The 23,142-nt window shown below is 36.2% G+C and overlaps 2 protein-coding genes across 3 annotated transcripts; one reads left to right on the forward strand and one right to left on the reverse strand.

The window, feature by feature from the left end:
- Window positions 1–5: 5 nt before the first annotated feature.
- On the forward strand, window positions 6–6,343 carry pch2 (pachytene checkpoint 2 protein). 2 transcript variants are annotated; one of them, XM_011154912.3, is made up of 8 exons: window positions 6–175; window positions 460–619; window positions 727–918; window positions 1,064–1,291; window positions 1,448–1,795; window positions 2,013–2,364; window positions 4,050–4,853; window positions 5,467–6,343. In XM_011154912.3, exons 1-6 carry the CDS (start codon window positions 132–134, stop codon window positions 2,271–2,273), a joined length of 1,233 nt encoding a protein of 410 aa, XP_011153214.1. In that variant the 5' UTR covers window positions 6–131; the 3' UTR covers window positions 2,274–2,364; window positions 4,050–4,853; window positions 5,467–6,343. The 2 variants fall into 2 exon arrangements, with proteins under 2 accessions (XP_011153214.1, XP_011153213.1); XM_011154911.3 differs by lacking the exon at window positions 5,467–6,343 and having other exon boundaries at window positions 4,050–5,052.
- A 4,999-nt stretch (window positions 6,344–11,342) lies between these two features.
- LOC105191484 (hemicentin-1) lies at window positions 11,343–21,843 on the reverse strand. Its single transcript, XM_025308250.1, has 6 exons — window positions 20,609–21,843; window positions 18,700–18,832; window positions 14,674–14,867; window positions 14,150–14,470; window positions 13,273–13,746; window positions 11,343–12,715 (listed from the first exon to the last, which is right to left on the reverse strand). The coding sequence occupies exons 1-6, from the start codon at window positions 20,988–20,990 to the stop codon at window positions 12,165–12,167; spliced, it is 2,055 nt and encodes a 684-aa protein (XP_025164035.1). The 5' UTR covers window positions 20,991–21,843; the 3' UTR covers window positions 11,343–12,164.
- Between the last annotated feature and the right edge of the window lie 1,299 nt (window positions 21,844–23,142).

The following is a 23,142-nucleotide window of genomic DNA, read 5'->3' on the forward strand; positions in this document are numbered from 1 at the left end:
AGTCAATAATATTGACTAGATAATAAATTTATAGCCTGACACGAGAGTCTACTTCAACAGAAGTGACTCTTTTCTTGTGTTTAATATATTGTTATACTTTATCAATTTATAAAATTAACACGAACGAAAGTATGGCGCATAAATTACATTTGGAGATATGTCAATATGCTAACAGGTATTATTTATTTTACATTGTATAGTTCTATTTTAATAAATTTATTTTAAATGAAATTTGTGATTATGCATTCTTTGATTAAAGTGATATGTTCATTGGAATAAATAAAATTATATATTTAAATATACATTGCCAGTTTTAATATAATAATTTATAACTTTGTATTTAATATATTCATCTTAAAGTCTGCTTAAGAAATAAGGTTTCTAAAGATTTATACTTTTGTTGCAACATAAAATTATATGATTGTTTATGCGATTTATTTGTAATGTCATTTATTTCAGTACTTTGTCAAGAGAAGATATTTTAGAAGCTGTAAACACAGAGCTTTTGACATGGGAAGAAATTTATCTTGATATTATTATATATGGTAAAAATTGTACAAATTCTTTATTGAAAGAACATGTCGAATCTATGGTATGCTCGGATTATAGCAACCTGGAGGTATTGTCAGTTATATTCGCAGTTTTTTATATTAGCAAAGCCATATTTTGTACTTGTACAATATATGTTGATATATCTTATTGTACATATATATTCAATTTTTCTAGAGAGAAAAAATCAGTATTCAAGAGGTTGCATTTGAGTTTCATATTTATAGCCTGACACAAGAGTCTGCTTCAACAGAAACATTGTGGAATGATTCTGAAGAATTATCAGTTGCATCTCACTGGGTGTTACCTTCGCAAGAATTTCATCATATATGGCAAAATTTGTTTTACGATAATAATATAAAAAATGATGTTAGTAAATTTATATATATAATGTAGTTTATTTATACATATTCTCAAGAACTAGTCTTTTTGAACAATCTGATCTTTCTCATACTCTGCACAATAATTTCAAATTTCCTTGAATTTGCCTTTTTTTTTTTTATCTGTTTTGTAGTTATTGCATTATGTGGAGACAACAATGTTATTTTCGGGTTGTGGTGTTAATTCTAATATTATAAGCTGGAATAAGGTGATATTGCTGCATGGTCCTCCAGGTACAGGGAAGACCAGCTTATGTAAAGCTTTGGCTCAAAAAGCTGTTATTCGTATGAAAGATCATTTCACTCACGGAGAATTCATCGAGATTAACAGTCATAGTCTATTTTCTAAGTGGTTTTCTGAGGTAAGATTTTATTTTTTATCCAATTTATTTGTCGTTTTCATTTTATGAGAATTTTTAAATTTCATTTCTCTTTTGTCCTCTTCCTTAAAATAAATTGTTAAACCGAGCAGAGAATTACCATATTGTCTAATATTGGGTAAATCTATTTTTCTGTAGAGTGGGAAGCTTGTTATGAAGCTATTCGAGGAGATAAGAAGTTTGGTTGAAAATGAAAAAGCATTGGTATGTATTCTGATTGATGAAGTAGAATCATTAGCACATACACGTAAATCATGCAGCAATGGTACTGAGCCGTCTGATTCTATACGTGTTGTAAATGCTCTACTTACACAATTGGATCAAATTAAACGATATCCGAACGTTTTAATTTTGACGACGAGCAATATGACGGAAGCCATAGATCTTGCATTTATCGATCGAGCGGACATAAAACAATATCTCGGATTTCCGTCTGAAGTAGCTATTTATCACATTTATCGTTCATGTCTACGGGAATTAATGAGGGTATGTACTTATATTCTTTTCAGTTCTGTTAGATATGATAATGTATATGTTTATTAATGACAAAATAATAGTTCTATGTTCCTATTTGGATTGGATTTCTATGTAACATCCTATTTGGAAATTCTCTATATATTTTTTTATTAAAATATGTCTGTTTTTAATGATAAAACCTATTCTGTAATATTAAAGTTAATATTATTCTTTGAATATATTGCAGACTGGTGTATTGCTTCATAAAGAGATATGTGATATATCCAAGTTAAAAATGCTTAAATATGAAGAAACTTCAAATACCAAGAATAGTTTGAAACTGCTAGAGATTTGTCGTGCGAGCATAGGTCTAACTGGTCGAACATTAAGAAAGATGCCATTTCTAGCACATGCTTTTTATTTGACCGGAGATTCTATTTCGTTGTCCCAATTCATGAAAGCGATGCAATTAGTGATTGAAAAACGGAAAGAAGAACATTTGCAATAAATCATACACGGAAATAAAGAAAAGTCATTCCTTATTTATTTTATTAATAACGTACGATTGTTGTAAATTATTGAATGATAATGCTCGTAAGGTACGCTAAATGACTTATATTCATTAATTTATTTCAAACAATAATACAATAATACAGTAAAGTTACATAAGATGATTGGTACAATTAGACTAGAAAAGAAGAAAGTAAGATACATTTATGAAAATAATTATTATATGACCTTATATGATTATATGATCTTGAAGTAATATTCTAAAAATGATACAACAATATTATAACAACAGTCTTTTGAGAATATTTTACACAGTTTGCATCAGGAAGCAATCTTGATGCGAAATTTGACGGGAGAATTCATCCTGCATTATATTGGGTTGGCAAATAAGTTCGTTCGGTTTTTGTTTCAGTGTAAGTTTTGTGCGGATTCGGTTTTCTTTTCTCAGCGCTAGCATGCAAATCGAATACACATTTGAAAGGTTGTGTTTCACTGTTTATGTTGTGCTGTGTTTGGTTTGGCTAACATCGGTATTGTGTGTGCTGCGTAGCTGTGAACATGGAAATAAATAACGTGCATTATCGTCACATTTTGCTCTATTATTTTAAAAAAGGTAAACGAGCTGCGGATGCTCATAAAAAGATATGCCGTGTGTATGGAGATGATGCCTTAACAGAACGCGTATGCTAAAAGTGGTATGCCAATTTCCGTTCTGGAGATTTCGACGTTAATGATGCGCCCCGCTCCGGTCGTCCGACCGAGATTAATTCAAGTGACATTAAAGCTATAATCGAAGCAAATCCATCCTAATCGGTACGAGAGATTGCTACGGCATTGAATATATCCCACACAAGCGTAGAAAAGTATTTGCGCCAGCCGGGATACGTTTCTCGGTTTAATGTTTGGGTGCCGCGTCAATTAACCGAGGCTAACTTGACCACACGCATACCCATCTGCGATTCGCTACGGAAACGCCAAGAAAACGACTCATTTTTGAAACGAATGGTGACGGGTTATGAAAAATGGATCGTCTACGATAATGTAATGCGTAAAAGATCATGGGGGTACAACAGCGAGCCACCGCAAACAATCTCGAAGGCGGGATTGCATCCGAAGAAAATAATGCTCTCCGTATGGTGGGATTTCAAGGGTGTCATCTATTACAAACTGTTACCGTCAGGCAAAACGATAGATTCAACTGTATATTGTTCGCAATTGACGAAATTGAACCAAGCAATCCGCACAAAACGTCCAGAATTGGCAAATCGCAAGGGTGTCGTCTTCCACCACGACAACGCCAGACTTCACACGTCATTAACCACTCGGAACAAATTGCTTCAGCTTGACTGAAGTTGGATGTTTTGCCTCATCCTCCGTATTCACTGGATCTTGCCCCTTCCTATTATCATTTATTCCGGTCGCTGCAGAACTCTATGAACGGGAAAATCTTTAAGAATGAAGAGGCCGTTAAAAACCATTTGCATTGGTTTTTCGCCGATAAGCCCCAGACGTTTTACGAACGCGGCATAATGAAGTTGGTGGAAAGATGGCTAGAGGTCATCGATAAAGATGGCTAATATATAATTGATTAAAGTTTATCTTGTGTATCAAAAAATTGTGTTTTATTCTACTCTGAAAAACCGCACGAACTTATTTGCCAACCCAATATCATTAATAAACCGTTAATAAGAATACTAACAATAACGACATATTCCGGATATCTTAATTCTATCTGTCATCTTTATTCTAATAATTTCAATATGTCAAATCGTAGAACTTGTTTTACATTCTGCTAAGAAATGGACATTGGACAATGTGAAAAATGGCACGGATACATTGAGAATGAGGATTTCATCGACGAGAGACTTGAAATTTGATGACGAGAATCGTTCTCGTTCTATTAGCAGCAAGGCGACGGACTTCGTCTCTCAAATAATGGTGGACAATTGTAGTATTCCTGATGCTTCTCAAACCTGCACTTTCAGGTTCATGTTACGTGTCTGCTTCACTACATGAGTGTAGTCGTACACGCTCAGCTCATTGCAGGCTGGGCTTCCTCGTAAAAAGGTTTTATATGTCGTTGATGGACTTGTGCCACTTGATCGATGCGTCAACATTTTCCAAACTGAGCTGATTCGTCAATATAAGGCAAACGCTCTCCATATTCCTCGGACTATCTTCATCGATGTCGCTTTTGCAATCATATACCGATAGAAATCAGCGTCAACACTAACAGCAGATTGACGATAACCATTTTTATCATGAATATCTCGATAAAGTTTCTTACAATTACGATGAAAAGATCATCATCCTGTAACATCTTTGAAATATTTTAAAAATATTAAGTGAGAACATTCAAAAGACACATGAAATCAATATTTCAGGGTGTTGATGTAATGTTCTTTGATTACTGCTTCATTATCCGGATAAGATAAGATGACAGTCAACGTGTCTTTGAAATTGATCAGCCGTACCAGTTAGAATGTGATTACCATACCATTCCCAGTCTGTGCATGTGCTCGCCGGTCCAACCGATCGACATGTTATGAGGCAACGGCTGAATTTCTGGCAGTGTTTAGTACGTAGTTTCCGCCATAAATCTTATTCTTCAAACTGTTGGTTGTATTGAACGCATCGCACCTATATATGCCTTCGTCTGACTAAGTGATCTCTAGTCGAAAACGTTCGCTCAAGTTTTTCATTTTGTTACGCGTCATATTATCTTGAATATGTACCCATCGATATTGCGCTGGTGAATTGGTGTAGAACTCGGGACATTAAACAGCTCCACCATAGAGAGCCAATAGCACCGACTTTATTAAGTTCTTGGTGATATTGTCTGTGATGTTTCCGTGAGACTTATTCATCCTTGGCGTGCCTGTACATGAATATCACTGTCGTTACCTTGTGGAATCTTTAATCGTAAAGATATCGAGAGTATCTTTGTAACGCCAAAGCGAAGAAGTCAAACATAAAATCTAGAAAGGCGGAGAGGAGAGGAAAGTTCTAAATTCCATAATACTCGAGGTAGAACAGTGTTGTGAGTTGACCGAGAATCGGTTCACCCGTGAACGCCGGGATCACCCAGAACTTGGGCGCGAGAGTGATTGCAGATCGAGCCGAATGTAGTCAGCCAAAGGAGAGGACCGATCGTTTCTCTTATTAATGAATTGCTTGATTCCGGGTTTCAGATGCGGTTTATTTTGTTGATGACCAGTTACAGCGATTCGCAAGTCGAATGGTATCGAATACAAATCGTCTCGGAAAGCACCGTTGGCTGAGTGCGGACACCGATTATAATTTTCCACGTGTCACGAAACTTTGATAAGTGCAATAGACGTTTCCCAGCGAGAAAATAATCAAAGAAACCTGAGAAATGAGATCAGGCTCCCGAGCGACGCGTTTTCGTTACATTGCAGTAGCAGAACGGATCCTCGAGAGTTGAATCTGAGATCTGAGATCCAAAATCTGTCGCTACGAAATCGACCGTGATATTTATAATCTCATATATGTGATGCGGTTTGAGCCGATTGGCAGATTCGAACAAATCGTTGTTTAGCTGACACGTAGATCTAGGCGATAAACATTGTTTTGCCGTTAGTCACGAGATATTAGATTCTCACACTTTCCGTCTAGTGGCAAGAATGTTATTGTCACGGAGACAATGATACATTGTAACGCGCCGAGACAATACCAAACGGCAAAACAAAGATCGAGCAAATAATTCGCTTGTAAACATGGGCGATTTGCCCGAGCGGTGACTCGATGTTACCGGCTTCCAGAATACTATCTGCGAGAATCCTCTGGACGATTTTAACAAGCACATGAAACCGCAGATATGCTTTTCCAACTCGGAACAAACAGAAAACCACAATGATATCAAAATGACGGGGAAACAATTATAAAAACACTTTTTGCGATCACGATTCCATCATTTTTTATCATTTTGACGTAACTGCGATTTTCTATTCTATCTGGGATATAATACAATATGTAGTCATGCGTAATAACTGTACACTGTAATTGTATGCATGTCACTAGTTTTCTATTAAAATAAAAGAAATTGACGCCAAGCTTATAATTTGGAATTGAATATAAAATTAACAATTTTTTTCTTAACACGACCGCTACTATATATGATTGAGAACATTTCAGCATATGCAAGCAGTACGATTGGTCGCATCAAGTGCACGCATATTGTATGTTCAACCATGACTCCACGCTGTTACGGGACGCATTCGACGGATGAAAGGTCACGTCAGGTCACATCGAATCGATAGACCATAATATTCTCTTTGAGTGTAGAATACTGTAAGCTTTCCAAGTCCTCGATTTGTCCATTTCCGTTTCATTTTTCTGTTCAAATACAAGTTCCATCTCCTTATTTTTCATGAATCTGTCCGAAAAAATTACGTGAAAAATAGCTACGAGTGTTGAACTAAAGTTTTCATTATGTGTAAGCAACATCTTTAGACGTCTTCATTTGTTAACATTTTCAGTACTTTTAGTAACTTTTAGAAGTGTCGATCATAGTCTATAGCTGCTCAACGTTCGCTTTTCTTTACTTTGTTATTAATAAAGTGATTTATATCTTAAAATTATTTTAGGAAGCTTTTAAACATTGTTTACACACGGTAGAGACTTTCGTCAGGTGCATATAGATGCATTATAGTTTGCATTCCAAATATTAAATAAATATATGTATATAAAGGAGAAGAGAGAGAATATATCTTATTTATTATCGTTCATGATATCTCAATTTTTTTGTCAGGAATTATGATTATGATTAGATTATAAATATATCACGGACTCATCTTGTTTAAGTCAAATTTGTGTATCTACGATAATTGCTGTTTATCAGCATATTGCAATTAGAGTTAGAATTCTGATTAGATAGTATTGCCATGAATATATCCGGCTTGTTCGAGTCAAGATTAGATATCAATGATAACTATTATTTCTAGTAGCATGCTGCCAGATAGCATATAGCTTTTTAGAAAATTATATGGAAGACAAGATAATATTATCCGGAAAGTAATTAAAACAAAAATATTAACTAAATTACATGAGTAGAATTTAAGTAGTATTTGATTCATGATCAAATTATTAGTCTTCTGAGATTTTTACATATTTCCCGCACACAACATTCACAGAAACTAAGAGGTTGTTATAATAGCTATAATAGCAACATACATGCTATATCAATTTCTTTATTTAATTTCTCCATTACATATAATTGTTTTCAATGTTCTCTTTTTCTCTTACGTCTTTTATTGGTATGCGTTATTATGTTAGTGTCAACTTTAAAGGCCGATCCAGAATAGGTTGCAAACACTCAGTTGCGAGTTGCGAAGGATGGCAACAACTTGTTACAAAATGCTATTTCTGGTTGTAAGAGACAGTTGCAGTTGCTAAAAGAGAGTTGCCCACTTTTAACTTCTTGGCGACGGCAACCGTAATCGCAACTGTCTCTTACAACTAAAAATAGCACTTTGTAACTACCCAGTAAGCAAAATGCTAACAGAAGGCGCGCAGATTGACGCCAATTTCGATCAGATCTCCAGATCAAAACCATAGCCATCTGTGTCCTCATTAGGCTCGTGTTTTGTCGACAGGTTTTGCTCGCACGGTCTGTCATACAGGTTCTGTATGACAGACCGTGCGAGCAGATTGCTGGCAGAAACCGCGCAGGTCCTGCTGCCAAACCACACGTAGAGTCTGCGCGCAGAGTTTGCTCAATTTCTGCCGCCAATCTGCCGCCAAATTACTGCAAGTCTTGCGCGGTTTTTGCTACAAATCTGCCGTCAAATATCTGACAACAGGATCTGGCGCATATTTGACCGCAGATTGGCGGCATAATTTGATATAACAGATTCTGCGTTAAATTTGTTGCCTATTTGCCATCAAACTATGATAGCAGGCTTTGTTCGAAATCTGCTCGCGCAGGTTTGGCTATCTGGGTAGTAGTTGCCATCCTTCGCAACTCGCAACTGGGTGTTTGCAACCTATTCTGAACCGGGTTTTAGAATACGGACAGCGAGCTTAGGTATCTACAGCACCTGGCAAAAGTCTTTATCCTGTATGAACAACGTCTGTAGACTTTCTGATATTTTAATATCGTAGTGTATTAAAGTAAGGCACCATGACGATTAATACACAACGATTATTTTGATTATAGTCTAAACATCAAGTCATTCTGATGAAATACATATTTTAGAACTGAATGTTTGTTTATCACTTTATAAAGGCAAGCGGATTTTTGTTATTCGAAGTGCAGGAAGGTACAGATTGTTGGGATTATTTGAAATTCAAATAACAAAATCTGCAAAAGCAGGTTTTCCATAATGCTGCTTGCTGCAGACTTTGTCAAAGGTTTGCTAGCAGAAATGCAATAGAATTTGATGAGAGAGTATAATGACGGCAAGATTTGTCGTCCCGATGTATTTAAATAGAACATATTACAGATCCTGCTCGCTTTCTCCGATTAATTTGTTGCCAAATTCTGTCAGTAAACCCTATCGAGCCGAATGCGGACATGGATATTTACGGATTTGTTGACAGATTGAATCTCGCTAATTTGTCGATAGACTTTTAACAGATTGCTTACTAGGAATTAAATCAAATACATAAATATAAGATTCTCTAACAAACGGATCAATCTATAAAATTGGCAAAATTTGTGGATTTATCCGCAAATAGATTTGAAAATCTACGAATCACACGAATGATTGAAGAAATTATGTTCGGGAAAAAATTAAACTAGAACTAAAGTTATTTTATTAGGGGAAATAAAGTTTATTATTAGGGGAAATAAAACGTATGTAGAGAGAAAACGCAGAAAAGAATATTCACAGTTTTAAGATCTTTTGTTGATCCTAAAGACTTTTAAAAAATACAATCACTAATTTATTTGTGTTTTACATTCACAGATATCAATTGTCACACCACTCAATCGAGCAAATCGTTTCATCTGTAATCGCGGACTTTTCACTTATGCATCGTATGAGGATTGCTCGAATCAAACTTTTTGAGAGTACTTTCATTATTCTTTTGCTTCACGGCATTGCGAGATAACAATCGTGCGAACAATATTAGGAAACGTAATGAAATATTCTAATAAGCGGAAATTAATCGTTGCAATTCTACACGATTTTACATAACGTCGGATAAGAGTCGATATTTGACCTACGTTTTCAGCGATCTGATGAGTATTCGATGCAAGTGTGACAAGATATGTATCTCGAAAAAAATCACGATTCACGCAGTTGCTGTGTGTGGCAAAAATGAGGCATTTTTCTATTTTGGACAGTTGTATCTTCATACAAAGTAAAGCAATGCACTCGTTTTTTGGATCGATGAAGTAGAATCGTCAGCTTGTTTATGAAATCAATATTTCAACAATTTAATTAAATTAATTTTATTCCTTTTTTATTGGGATATATTATATCAAAGCTAAAAAGTTTAGATATAAAAAAGCTTTCAACAAGAAGAGTTTGAAGTTGCTAGAAATTTGTTGTGTGAACGTAGATTTAGCCAGCTGTGATGCTATTTTTAGCATATACTTTTTATTTATAACTAAAAACTCAATCCTGTCTCAATTTCTGTAAACAAGGCAATTAATAGTTGAAAAACGGAAGAAAAAGATTTGCAATGATGATTAAATTAAGATACAAAAAGAATTTTTTCTTTTCTATTTATTATTACTAAAACTACAATTATAATTTACTCATGAATTAAATGATTACTTATTATGAAGTATACTTATCGATTAATTGAGTCATTTATTTCAAACTTTAATAAATACGAGGCGATTAGTGCGATTGGATCATCTCGAAAGTTTTTTAATATTAGATTACATATTAGATTTTAATATTAGATAACAAGTGCACATTCCATCTGTACAAAATCTATAGTTTTAATTCATCTTATTTCTTACAAGAAAACATGAAAGTGCTTTTTTTGTGATTTTAATGTGCTTATTTATTATTTATTTATTTAATAGTTGTATGTATTATAAACTACGTAAAAATAAAACTTATATATTTAATATAATAATGTATATAATATATGATGAGAATAAAAAAGAGCATAAAATATATTTCTGATATATGTTTTGGCTACGTTTGGAAAATATGATAATCGAACGAGCATTCACTATCTCATTAGAATATTGTTTTAGATCTACTTTTAAAATTATTCTTTAAAGAAAATTTCAAATAAATTTTAAATAAATTTTGAGAACATCATTGAGAAATTGTGTTACGTGGAATATGAAAAGAATCCGTTTTAGGAAAGATTTTACGATATTTGATACATATTATGATTTTATATTTAATTTTTTCAAACATGTAATAAATAAATAATGTAATAAGTAAATAAACTGAAAATATGTTGGGACATTACTTTTGAGAAAAATATAAATACTTAATTATAACGAGCATTAAATATTATAAAATCTTTGTCTAAAAAGTAACAAAATTCCATATTCCACTTTACGGTTTCAAAAATATTCGCCTAAAGTTATTTGTATTTTTTTTATTTGTTTTTCTTACTTTTGACTATGCTTTGTAATATATACAAAGTACATTAAATTCACTGGGAAAAACTTCGTCATGTTTTCTTGTAAATATTAATATTGTTAATATTTTACATTGATAAACCGTTAATGAAGATAGTTAGACTAATAGTTATAGTTATATAATAGAAGACTAATAGTTAATATATCAATATATATATCTCAATTTTGTAATCTTTTATTTGTAATATCTAATTTCAATACGTCGTAATTTCAATCATATAAAAGATCTTAATTAAATGAATGATGTCAGATCAATGAACTGTTTTGATTCTGTTTTATAGTTGTAAACAAATCGTGTTACGTGATATATGAAAAAAAACATTTTAGAAAAGATTTTACGATATTTGATATAAATTATAATTTTATATTTAATTTTTTCAAACATGTAATATAAATTGAGAATATGTTGAAACATTACTTTTGAGGAAAATCTAAATACTCAATTATAATAAACATTAAATATAAAATCTTTGTCTAACAAAATTCCATATATTTCACGGTTTCGAAGATAAACAAATAATAACAGGACATGAAGTGTTTTGAAAATGTAAATTATTTCCTACTTAGCTATGTATCGTAGCTTAATTCACGTATTGAAATATGAAACTGTATGAGTATACCGTTTTTGCAAAGTTCGCCTTGTTTTGTACCGCTCCCGCCGGCGCATAATCGCCATTAAAGTCACTGAGATGCAACCGCTATGAAACGTTACGCTTCGTTCCGCACCGACGACGTGGACTGTAGGATCTGTGTCCGTGCGAAGGGATACAGAAGTCTTTCCACACAGCATTTATCGCGACGTGCGTCTCTCTATCTGGTGCGCTTAAATTACTATTGTAGCCTCATCACGATAAAGTATACAACAAGTAACATGATAATAAATAAAATCCGAGGAAAATATCATTCAACGATGTACTATAAAAATATAAAAACAATCCACAGTCTTTTAAGAACACTTCGCACCACATTATGCATCAGGGAGTGATGCCGATGCGAGAATGTACGTTGCACCGTTGACATACTAATCTATTTGTAAAAGTACTGAGAGTTACGCTACGCTTCGTCTTTATCTTAATTCTAGTCTTTAATTTGAATACGTCAAATTATAGACTCTCGCATTATATCCTCACTGGCAGTCAAACGTTCTCTCGAATGAGAGAACTTAATTTCTCGGAATGAATAGTTCTTTCATTGGATTATCGGCTGTGTGCCGAATTGTATTCAAAACAATAAAAAGAAAGGTATAAAACACCGACGCTTATGAGAAAATCATTCTTATTTAATTAATAGTAAGTCAACAGTCTCTGTTAATCAAACGATAGTGGGCGATTGCAGCACCATTGGCGCTCTCCTGACCTTCAGCGCTTCCGGGCTCATAGTACGCGCTTGCTTCACCACGTGAGAATAATCGTATGCGCTCTGGTCGCTGTCCAGGCTGGGCTTTCTCCCGAAGGTCTTCACATGGGTGGACGAGTTGATGGTTTTTTGTCGGTCCATCGTTGCACCGTTGTTGTACAACGCGTCCGCCGCTATACTACCATCCTCCTCCATCCCTTGACGATACCGTCGACGTCGCCATCGCACTAGGGACCACACACCGATCAAGATCAACGTCAACACTAACAGCAAACCGATAATCACGGTAACTCCTATCATTCGTGTCTCAGTGGAGTCTTTTACTAGCAATTTGATTCTCGCCGAGTCTTCGCCTTTTTCGCTCTGCACCAACAAGGTATATATCCGGGCATCTTCTTTCTGCAGATTTTTAATCTCCAGTTTTGCCCAGAAGCAGTTGGTTACTATTCCATGTTCGATAATCGTTTCCAACGGCAACGCTTCGTACTTCGGATTAATGTTCTCCGCTATTTAAAGAGTGACAAAAAAATATTGATAAATCACACGGGAGACTTTCTAACGAGTAGACTTGATTATTATTACGTTAACTGCTACGTTGAATTCAGGTACATCCTCCTACCAGATTCAAAATCTCGGCGAATTGTGTCAATGATATTTTGTTCTTTTCTCCATGCAAAATATTCTTCTAAATACTTTTAAATATTAAAGTAAATTTTCAAAATTATGAAAACACTAAATATTCTTCTATATTTCTAAATACTTCTGAATGCCTAGACATTCAGTAGATATCAACTAACAATAATATTAAATTAATATTATAATTTTCTACTCAAAAAGCAATGTAAATGTAATATAACAGGTGCACATAACAGATACATTGTGTTGAATGAGAAACGATAACGATGATGTAATGTTACTGTTAATTAGTATTTAACGGGTAAAGTTATTCCTAATTAGGCAAATAGAACCGTTAGCCACAAATAGGCGAGTTCTTGCGAGAACTTACACGTCACCTGGATATAACGCGACAGTCAACGTCTCTGAAATTGAATATCTATCGTACCGGCTCGAATTTGATTGCTTCCCCATTGCCACGTGACCAGTTTCGGCGGTGGTTGCGAACAGAATCGGATTTTGAGTGTGTGTACACGCTCGCCGATCCAACCGATCGACTCGTGATTATTCATATGATCGGATTTTGCCTGGATCTCCGGTGGCCCGGTCACGTTTATTATGTAGCGTTGTTTGTTGTTAGTTTCCTTCCTCACACCGTTGATCGTGTTGAACGCGACGCAGGTATATTCGCCTTGGTCTGACCACGTGATGTGCTCCAAACGGAGACGTCGGCTGTCGCTGCTGGCCTGACCGTTCATCGTAAAGGCTGTGGACTTGCGGCGAGAATGTGTCCATCGGTATTGCGCAGGCGGGTTGGCGTCGAACTCAGGACACACGAACGGCTCCGCCGTGGAGCCTAATTGCACGGTTTTCACCAAGTCATCCTCCGCAACATTTTCTATATTCTTCACCCTTGGCTTGTCTGCGCATAAGCATCAATTAGCATCATCCTATAGAATCTTGAGTCGCGGAGGTATCAACGGTATTTTTATTTTCATTGTATCATGTCGAAATGGAGCAGTCAAACGTAAAATTCAGAAAGAGAAACAAGGGAGAGAAAGAGCAAGAGAAAAGCTCGAACTTTCACGGTAAATAATATAATATACAATCGTATGTAGCAACTGTATATGTAACTGTACGCGTGTCTACCGTGGAAGAATCGCGAGCACGAGGAGTCGTCATTGCGACCGCGAGCATAGCGTATCATTGCGCGCAGGAGGATGTCAAACGATGCGTGTAGACCGTGTTCTGGAAGGAAGTAGCCGAGGAGGAAATGGTGTGGAGGAGAATGACGTATCTATCGAGCAAGGTATAATTCCACGAACATTGCACGTCTAGGCTGTAGCTGGCCGGAACGCTTTCACCGATGATGTTGACCGCCTTGCACGAGTACATCCCGGCGTCCTGCTTCTTGACCGGCTCGAAACGCAGCTCAGAGATCTGTACGAGATCGGCACCTATCTGCGACTTGTTGTACTTCAGCTGCGAAAGCATGGCATCGTTCAATGGTGACGAGCCTTTATACCACTTGATTTCGGCGGGCGGATTAGAGTCCACCAGACACTTTAGACCTAAGAAGCTTTCCAAATCCTCTGGCGCGGCTGTGAGCGGCTGTGGGTTCGATCTGATCTGCACTTCCGGCAAATCTGGAAGTCAGATGTCAGGTCAACATTAGACACAAGAAGATAGTCGTCAGTAGAGTATGCAAAGTGTAAGGGAGGAGAATATTCCAGCTAGTGTTAAATGTATTAGAGTATTCTGTTTTCCTCTTTCGTGCTCTAATTTCTATTCATCCTAGTTTAACTATAATAACGCAATCAATACGATTCGTTACACCAAATGTACATACATAGTACGTTTATTCGAGACTTCGCCAAGGCCTGAGACGAGCTTGACGCATGTATGGCCACACATTTGATCCATAATCCATGATATTCCCTTCGACCGTGCAACCGTAAAAGACTCTGAGCTATCCAGGTCTTATGCGACTCCGATATGTTTTGCTGCTCCCTCAAAGGTTCTATTTCTTGGTCCCCTATGAACCTGCCCGAACAAATTTTATTATGTTATATCGTGTTACAATACGTGTACAATACAAATTATAATTATTTAAATATAAACACAAATACTAAGTATTCAAAAAGCGAATCATTTTTTCTCTTTTACTTGTAGATTCCTTATTAACTCTAGGATTATACCATCAGGGTTTAGTTTTAATCTTGGGTTTCTCTTTTGAGTAAATCTAATTATATATAAAAATCGATATTTAATGCTCACACAATACTATGTCGTGTTAAAGATATACATAAGACGTTATAAAATTCGAAAAACATTTTCCTTGCGTTTTTGAGGAGTTTTATATCTCAATTATATTGAGGAGTCTGACATATATTATATATGTACGAATATATATGTCTCTATAATTATTTAAATGTGAAAGTAGAGAATATTTCTCATTCATTATCACATATTATACTGCGGTTAGTCGATATTTATGATTAGATTATGAATTTATCATAAACTGTATCGACTTTAAGGTCAAGTTAAGATTAGGTCGAGGAGAGTAACTGATATCTTTCTCTCTCTCTTTTTTCTTTCTTCTCTCTCTCTCTCTCTCTCTTTCTATTTGGCAGCCTACTGCTCGATAGCATATGGTTTTTGACCATAAGTCACATCACAGTTCTGAAAGAACCATATGTATAGAGTGAAAGGAAATATAACTCCGTATCATAACTCGAACGTAAAACTGACCAAGTCACATGAGTAGAAATTAGCTGTCAATTATATGTTTTTCTAAAGTTTCTACTCTTTCGTGCGCAATGTCCACAAAATTGCCATGATAGTTGCCATAACAACACATGCATAACTGTTATCGCCGTTAGTGTAAAAACACGAACAGTAGAAACTTCTGAAAAATATCTTAAAAATAAGTCGCCTTTTTCTAAAACGTTTCTATATATACTTTCTGAAAACAAATCTTATAAAAAATTATTTCAAGACATTTTTTCTCGCAACGAAGTTTACAAAACGTCTCATAATAATGTTTGTAAGATGTTTAAAATAAGATGTTTCTCAATCATCGATTTTGCCCCTGAATAAAATAAACTAATGATTGAACTTAAACAACATCACATAATGAGGAGAAGTAGGGTGATATTGTATATCATCGTGAATTAATCGACGATTTACATTTTTTCAGCGATAATAGAGGGGAAAGATTTGAGACACCTTTACGACACGCAAATGTTGAGTCTTCCTAACTTTTTGTGTCTGGAAAGTGTCTCGACAAGACATATATGAGCACGTCCGGCGTGGGCGATCTGCCATCTGTCGAACCGACGAACTCAATACCGTGTTACACTGCAGAAGAGGCGGGATGTCCTCCGGAAGCGTGCAACGCCTGTCATTAGCGGGGGACACGGTGTCGCGCAGCATCGTTTCCGAGTGATCCGGCCAAATCTACCGATTTCCGGTAAACCGGAGCCGCTCTTTGTGGCGAAAAAGAAAAACAAAGGAAGAGAACGGAGCCGAAGGTCCGTACCCTTTTCTAACGTGATTCACAAGCGCAACGGCGTCAGCGGCGGGACTACGCTCGCGGCCAGTTTCTCCGTTTCTATGGCTATAATCTACATAATTATACTCGGCACACAGCCGTGTCCGCAACGTGAAGAAAAAGGTACCACCGGGCTGGAATCATTAAACCGCGTGGCTATTATCGGTCGTAAAAGAATGCGCGCTCGATATTGTTTCGAGGCGAGTCCCGGCCGGACGAATTCTTCATTAGGACCGTGACTCTAAATAAACGCATGGGAACACGCAAATATTGCAGACGTCTCCGCTCGATCACGGATAATCCATCAGGATGATCCGGTCCATCGGGATAATCGGTCGTCGACGATTTCTTTCGTAAGAATGGGCGACGTTGTAAATACATATAGTGGCGAAATCGCGCGATCCTAAATCAATACCGGGCCCACGGTCGCAGGGAAGAAGTTCGCAGGAATGGTCATCCGATAGCTTAGGTATCCCAGAGGCGCCGTTTGTGTTATTCGACGTGCTTCTTCGCGAGTTGGCGCAGTAATGTTGGCGGACGTTGCATCACTGCGAATGAGCGTTCGCAGTGTTCTGTCAAAGGGCCCCTTCATTAACGATCCTCTTGTGAAGTAGTACATATGCCGCCGTTCGAGGGATAAATTACACCCGCCGCCGCTGCTGTTGCCTCTTCTTCTTCTTTTTCTTCTTCTTCTTTTTCTTCTCGATGGGGAGGCATGCGCTTGCCGAAAGAAGCGCGTGCCGTCCGACCAGATGTTTTACATCGTAAGAATATAGATAAGGCGCGGCTAAATTCAGTAGAGCGTAAAACAAAACGACGATGCCTCCGCGCTCGGTGGCCCTTCCCCTGCATAAACATAACGTCACGGCTTCTTGCCAAGCCAAGCCAAGCCAGACTAGGCCAGGCCCAGATCACGACGGCACTCTCGCACTAGAGCATCACGATCCGCGAACCGGCCGTCCGTCGTTCATGGTTCATGTTTGAGAATAGCGATATCTTCTACGAAGTAAGAAAACAAGTGCAGCCGCGCAACGCAGGAATGTGCATAAAGCGCGCCACTTACAAGGAAACCCACGAGATAATGTCTTTCTCCGATTTTGATGAGCTCGTAACATGTTGAAATCAAAACGAAAATAAGGGACGTATATTTTTTTTATAAGTGCCCACATATAAAAGTTTAGGGGATGAAACATTCCTTTGAAAAAAAAAATTTGGTTTTTTCTCCTGAATAAATAACATCTAAACGGTGAAAAGCAGAAGGCATTTCTTTATCGAAAATCTTATGATTTTAAATGTACTTTATAAGGATGTTTGAGTATATTCTACAAATGTTGTACATTTTCAACATGTTCATAACACTCACAGCGTTCTCTTGAGGATGTCGAAATTCTTTAAGATCGTACGTGAAAAATTATTTTATGTATCATATGTAACAAATGTGTATTCCAAAAAATTTTTTCTCAGAAATTAACTGGAAACATGCTTTTAATGTTCTAATATAATAGTTTTTGAGTGAGAGAAATTGGAAGCTAAGTTGAGACAAGTGAGAATTTCATGTAAAACGTATAGCGTACGAGTTTACATCGGAAAAGAGACTTATCTCAACGGTTTTCTTTGTCACTTCTTCTCTCGAGCTTACTCAGATTAAATAATCCACATAACTTAGTATAAATAATCGGATATAGTTAGTTTCTCGGCTGCGCGTTGTAGAGTTCCCTGTTTCTATCAATCTTGACTTCGGGATGCGCCTGAGCATATATTTCATTCTGAGGGATGAAACTTTCTCTCAGGTAAAAAGTTACCTTAAACTGATCCGACCCGAAATTATCCAAGGAAATACCTAAAACGGTCGTATTTCTTTTCTCTCAGTCACGTTAGACTCTTTCAAAGAAAGAAACTTTAACATGATACAGGCAACGCTAAAGTCTTTGTGTAAAGCTGTTCTTCTGTGATGTAACCGTTTCATGATCAATAGTAGTACATAAATTTGCGGGAATTACCAAAAGGCAGTGATCATTTCCTTTGAATTCATGTATTCCTTTCAACTATACTGCGTGTAATTCTTTCGGACTTGAGCATAAAGCAAATATATACCTTCTAATTTTTTTTAATTTTACGTATTTGGATTGTAAGCATTTCCTTTTTTTTCAAATTTTACACTCTATTTCTAATATTAAATATAATTTATTTTCTTTCTTGTTCTCTTTTCTTTCTTTTACTATTATCCATTGTTATTTCAACGTTATCATTTTAGTGAGTGATTGTTATTTCAACGTTATCATTTTAGTGAGATACGAATTTTAGAATTGAATATTCCCTTACCACTTGATAAGTGCAGGTGGATTTCCGTTCTGCGCAGAGCAGCCGATCGTAATTTCCTGTCCCTCCTTTAACGATAAAGCGTCGTCTATAGGTTGACTTCTATCATACTCCAACGTAGGTGGCTTGGGTTTCACTGAACCATTAAGATACATTTAGATAGGGTAGATACAAATAGAAATGATTGTGTTAGAACTACATATTTTCGAGATTCTTACAATAGAATAAATAGCTGAAGGGATAAATAGGGACGAAGCATGTAGCATGTAACATGTTCGTAAAAGTACGTTCGTATGTGTGTGCAGGTGTGTGTGTCTAGTTCGCATTAAACAATTCATACGATAAATATGATAAAAGTATATTCGTTAAATCAGTTTAATATGAAGAAAATCTAATAACGCGAAACGATTCTTTCATAAAAACTTCAACCGTTAATTTTTATATCACTCTTAACGATCTGCCTTTTCAGCTTAACGTGACTTAAATGTGATTTTATCGTCACTTTGTGAGCAAATACAAAATGAGTAATCGTTCAAGGGGTCAATTGAGTCACTAAGAGCACTCGACCAAATTTCCATTAACACGGATGTTGCAAAAGTGCAGAAAAGTAGAGCATAACGGCTGCTCCATGCGTTTTCTTGCATCATTCGAAGTCAATGTTCGCGGAATACTAACGACCCAAATGACCCAATGGGCTTTGATGAAATATTCGTGGTTGCCTTTAAGTATATTATTATATCAAATATATTAATTACTATATTAATTATGTTAAGTACATTATTTTAAGTATATAAACTATATATCACATGTTTTAAATAAAAGAAATGTTTAAATGAACAGATAAATTGTTTCACAACATAAATATAAAACTTTTAACGTACTACAACATCGATCGCATTTTCTATTACAACACTAATTTTACAAAGCGAATCCGAATTCCTGTTACATAATTTACAGCTGCATCCTGCGCCTCAAAACTAACAAAAAAATTCGAGAAAATATGGATCGTGAAACTACAATCTTTTAAAATAATAACAGCCAGCCTTATTTTGAGTGTTACTCTACAGTAAATCGAAATAGCTTCCATTAGCTGTCTTACACGCGTCGATACGTCGTACATCAGTTATCTTATATGTTCGAACTCTCTCGACTGATTTCTTAAGACATCGTAAATGTTTTGTATACATTGTAGTCGAATATTGTCGCATACGAAAATAATACTTCATATTCAAATATATGTTTACGTTATGTAAGAGAAAATTAGATAAAATTTATTTAATATTATTTATTTCACATTATTTAACCAGATTTTTCCATATCCATTTCAGTTTTATACTAATTTTCAAGTTTCTCGTATAATTTACATTGAAATTAAACATTGCTGTACTTTAAAAAATGATAATTTTTGACACGTGTCTATCGGGATTTTTTTGCTAATTTTAAAATATAGAACATATCTGTAAATTTTAAGACAGGATTATGGATTTACCGCTGCATATTACTTTCAAAATTATTATAAACTATTATATATCTTTGTATCATATTAATTGTAATGAATTTGTATAATTCAATCAACAGAAAGATAAATTCCATCGATGTTGCAAAGTTCTCATCCAAAGGTTGGAGTGCCCGAAAAGATCGTGTCCATTTTTTTCTAAGAGAAAAAGGGGTAATAAAACAGCGTGTCAGGGTGTCTATTCATTCAGTTCTGTGCAAACTCACGTTCCTCCCGCCCCTTTTTTTTACAGAAAACCTGCCACTATTCAAGCGATTTGATTCACTTTATTCTCCCGGATCGTTCCAGTTCTCCTGGAGAAATTCCTCGAAGATCTTTTCAGGCATCCTGGTAATTTATGTAGGACTAGACATTGACATCCCGCTAAGAATGGAATGGCTCGAATCAGGATCTCACCTATCACGAGCAGCCTCGACGGCAAGGACGTGAGCGCGTCCTGATACATTAAATCGCTGGAGCCGACCTGACATTCCCAATAGCCGTCGTCAAAATCCAAGGAGACGTTCCTGATCACCAAAGTGCAGTCGTTGTCACGATCGTTCAACATTTGGTATTTCTTCGAGCGCATAGTCACAATTTTCCTGTCCTTCTGCCAGGCGCATTCGCCACGTTTGTCTCGCACCCTGCATGGCAGCTGCACATCTTGACCAAGTGTCACTTCCTTGTAAGAGGGTGGCGTTTCGATAAACTGCTGTTCACCATTGACCTCGACGACGGTGCAACAGGTATACACAACCACGAGAAGTGTCAACAGGCGAATCGAGAGACCGCTCGTCATTTTCGCGAACTTGCCAATAATTGGGAATTTTATCAATAAGTTATATAATCGTTATATATCGTCATATATCGTTAAGAAACGGAAGAAAGATTCGTTAAGATGATAGATTAGAGTAGTTCGAGGCATGAGAATTCAGAAAAATCGTCTTTTAAATTGTAAAAGTCCATAAATTCGTCTTTAAACAGATTTTCCGAAATGCACAGACTGATGGATTTTAAGGAAAGCGATGTCCTTTAAAGAAAATAATATATAAAGGAGGAAACGCGAAGCGGAATACGCACAATTTCAGTTACCTTCGTCAATTCCAAACACAGTTTTTAATAGAATCACTATTTCATCCGCGTTTCACGTACACGGAGATTAAAGTCGTAGAAGTGCACTCGTGATTCGACCGCTCATTCTGCGCGCCGCATTTCGCCAGCGACGATCAATCGTGTAAATCGTTTCGTCCGTGTAATCGCGGAACCTTCACTCGCGCGAGTCATTCACTTGAAAATTCGTCGAAGCGGCGCAAACTCGCTCGCTTTTTACTACCGCGCACTTAACAGCGCGAAAGTCTGCGGGCCGATCGAAATAGTTGCGAATGCTTTCACCAGAATTATCGTTTCGCTTCACGGCGCGGCGAAGGAACAATCATATAAACGATCTTGCGAAACTTAACGAAATATGTTAACGACAAATCGGAGATTAAATTGTCTGTTACGCACAATTTCGCACGATGCTGGATGACAATCGATTCTTGATCTCCGCTTTGAACGATCCACTGATACTCGTCACTAACACGCCTGACACGGCAGGCATAGCTCCGGAAAAGCACTCCCGATCCACCCGGTCGCACTAACAGCGGTAGAAATGAGCTACCTTCCCAGTTTGAAGGGTCGTATCTCCGCGCGGAGTAAGCCAGCGCACTCGTCGTCGAATTGGGGAACTATCCGGACCCATTCGAATTCTTCTTTTCTTCCCTTTATGTTCCCGTTGGACCTTTTCCATTATCTAACGATCCCAGACGGTTACCTTCTACGCAGCAGGATACATTAGTGCATACCTCAGCATCTTAGGAGCGGCTTTCAGAAAATTCCGATTAAATCTGAACAACTGACTCGCGACTGTCCCGTCCTAGTTGCCAATAAGAAAAACAAAACGAAAAAACACCTGATAAAAACGTACATGCCTGGATATAGAGAAATATTTTAATATACATAAATACAGAAATATATATTAAGAAAAAATAAGTGAAAATTTTTCGAATCTGTATTTAAAGTTGTTTTAAATTAACATTAGCTCTATTTCATTAGCGTGAATAGAATAATAATTAATTTCTTTGTTGAGTGACGAATTATATATGTCGAAATTGCAATCGATAATCCTATCGACTAAATCTCGATTAGTTTAATTGAAGTTTGTGGAAAGTCATCGCATATGAATCAACTCTTTATGGGTACTTAAAGATTTATGAGTATTTAAAGAGATCATTCTCTGATAAATAAAGATATTAGAGATGATAAAAGTCTCATTATTCCTAATAGTTGCATTGTTTGTTATATTACATCAACATACAATCACAAAAGATTATACGCAATAAGAGAAAGTTTCAGACACAATGTATTTACATTAGAACTCCGTTTTAATCACAGATTGAATAAAGATCTCACGCTTTTCGCCAAGTAATTTGCAAAAAGTCGAGAAACGATCAAGAATGTTTACTGAATAAAAACTTACTCTGAAGGGATTGAAGTAGCGCGACGAAGACGACGACGACGACGGAGTCCGTGGCGCGGAAAGAAAGTGCGCGTGGTAAATAGAATGTCCAGGACATACAGTTCCAGCAGTATGACACGCTACGCTGCGAGTCAGAATTAAGAATTGAATTATTCTTTCTCTCGAGAAAACTGTACGGATTCATGGACACTTAGGTAGAATGAAGTCATTGTAAAAATAAGAATAGTTTGAAAATCTAATCGTAACGCAGAAAGCTACGATCTGAGTTACTTTTCTCTTTAAGAAAACAATTTATAGTTATATTATATTCATATATTACGTACACAAATATAATATATTTATGTAAAATTATATATATATAATTATAATATATATATATATATATATATATAATAAAACTTACACTTATATATAAACAAGCACATACGTAGTA

The sequence above is a fragment of the Harpegnathos saltator genome, unplaced genomic scaffold (assembly GCF_003227715.2).
Source record: "Harpegnathos saltator strain DR-91 unplaced genomic scaffold, Hsal_v8.6 scaffold144, whole genome shotgun sequence".
NCBI lineage: Eukaryota > Metazoa > Arthropoda > Insecta > Hymenoptera > Formicidae > Harpegnathos > Harpegnathos saltator.

Bases quoted from the DNA above. Each gene is read 5' to 3' on its own strand.
- pch2 (XM_011154912.3), top strand. From the start codon at position 132: ATGGCGCATAAATTACATTTGGAGATATGTCAATATGCTAACAG. The intron at 176-459 runs GTATTATTTATT...CATTTATTTCAG, and splicing joins ATATGTCAATATGCTAACAG to TACTTTGTCAAGAGAAGATA. The intron at 1,292-1,447 runs GTAAGATTTTAT...ATTTTTCTGTAG, and splicing joins TTTCTAAGTGGTTTTCTGAG to AGTGGGAAGCTTGTTATGAA.
- LOC105191484 (XM_025308250.1), bottom strand. From the start codon at position 20,990: ATGACGAGCGGTCTCTCGATTCGCCTGTTGACACTTCTCGTGGTTGTG. The intron at 14,471-14,673 runs GTATGTACATTT...TCTGACTTCCAG, and splicing joins GTCTCGAATAAACGTACTAT to ATTTGCCGGAAGTGCAGATC. The intron at 13,747-14,149 runs GTTCGTGGAATT...GCTTATGCGCAG, and splicing joins CTACAGCCTAGACGTGCAAT to ACAAGCCAAGGGTGAAGAAT.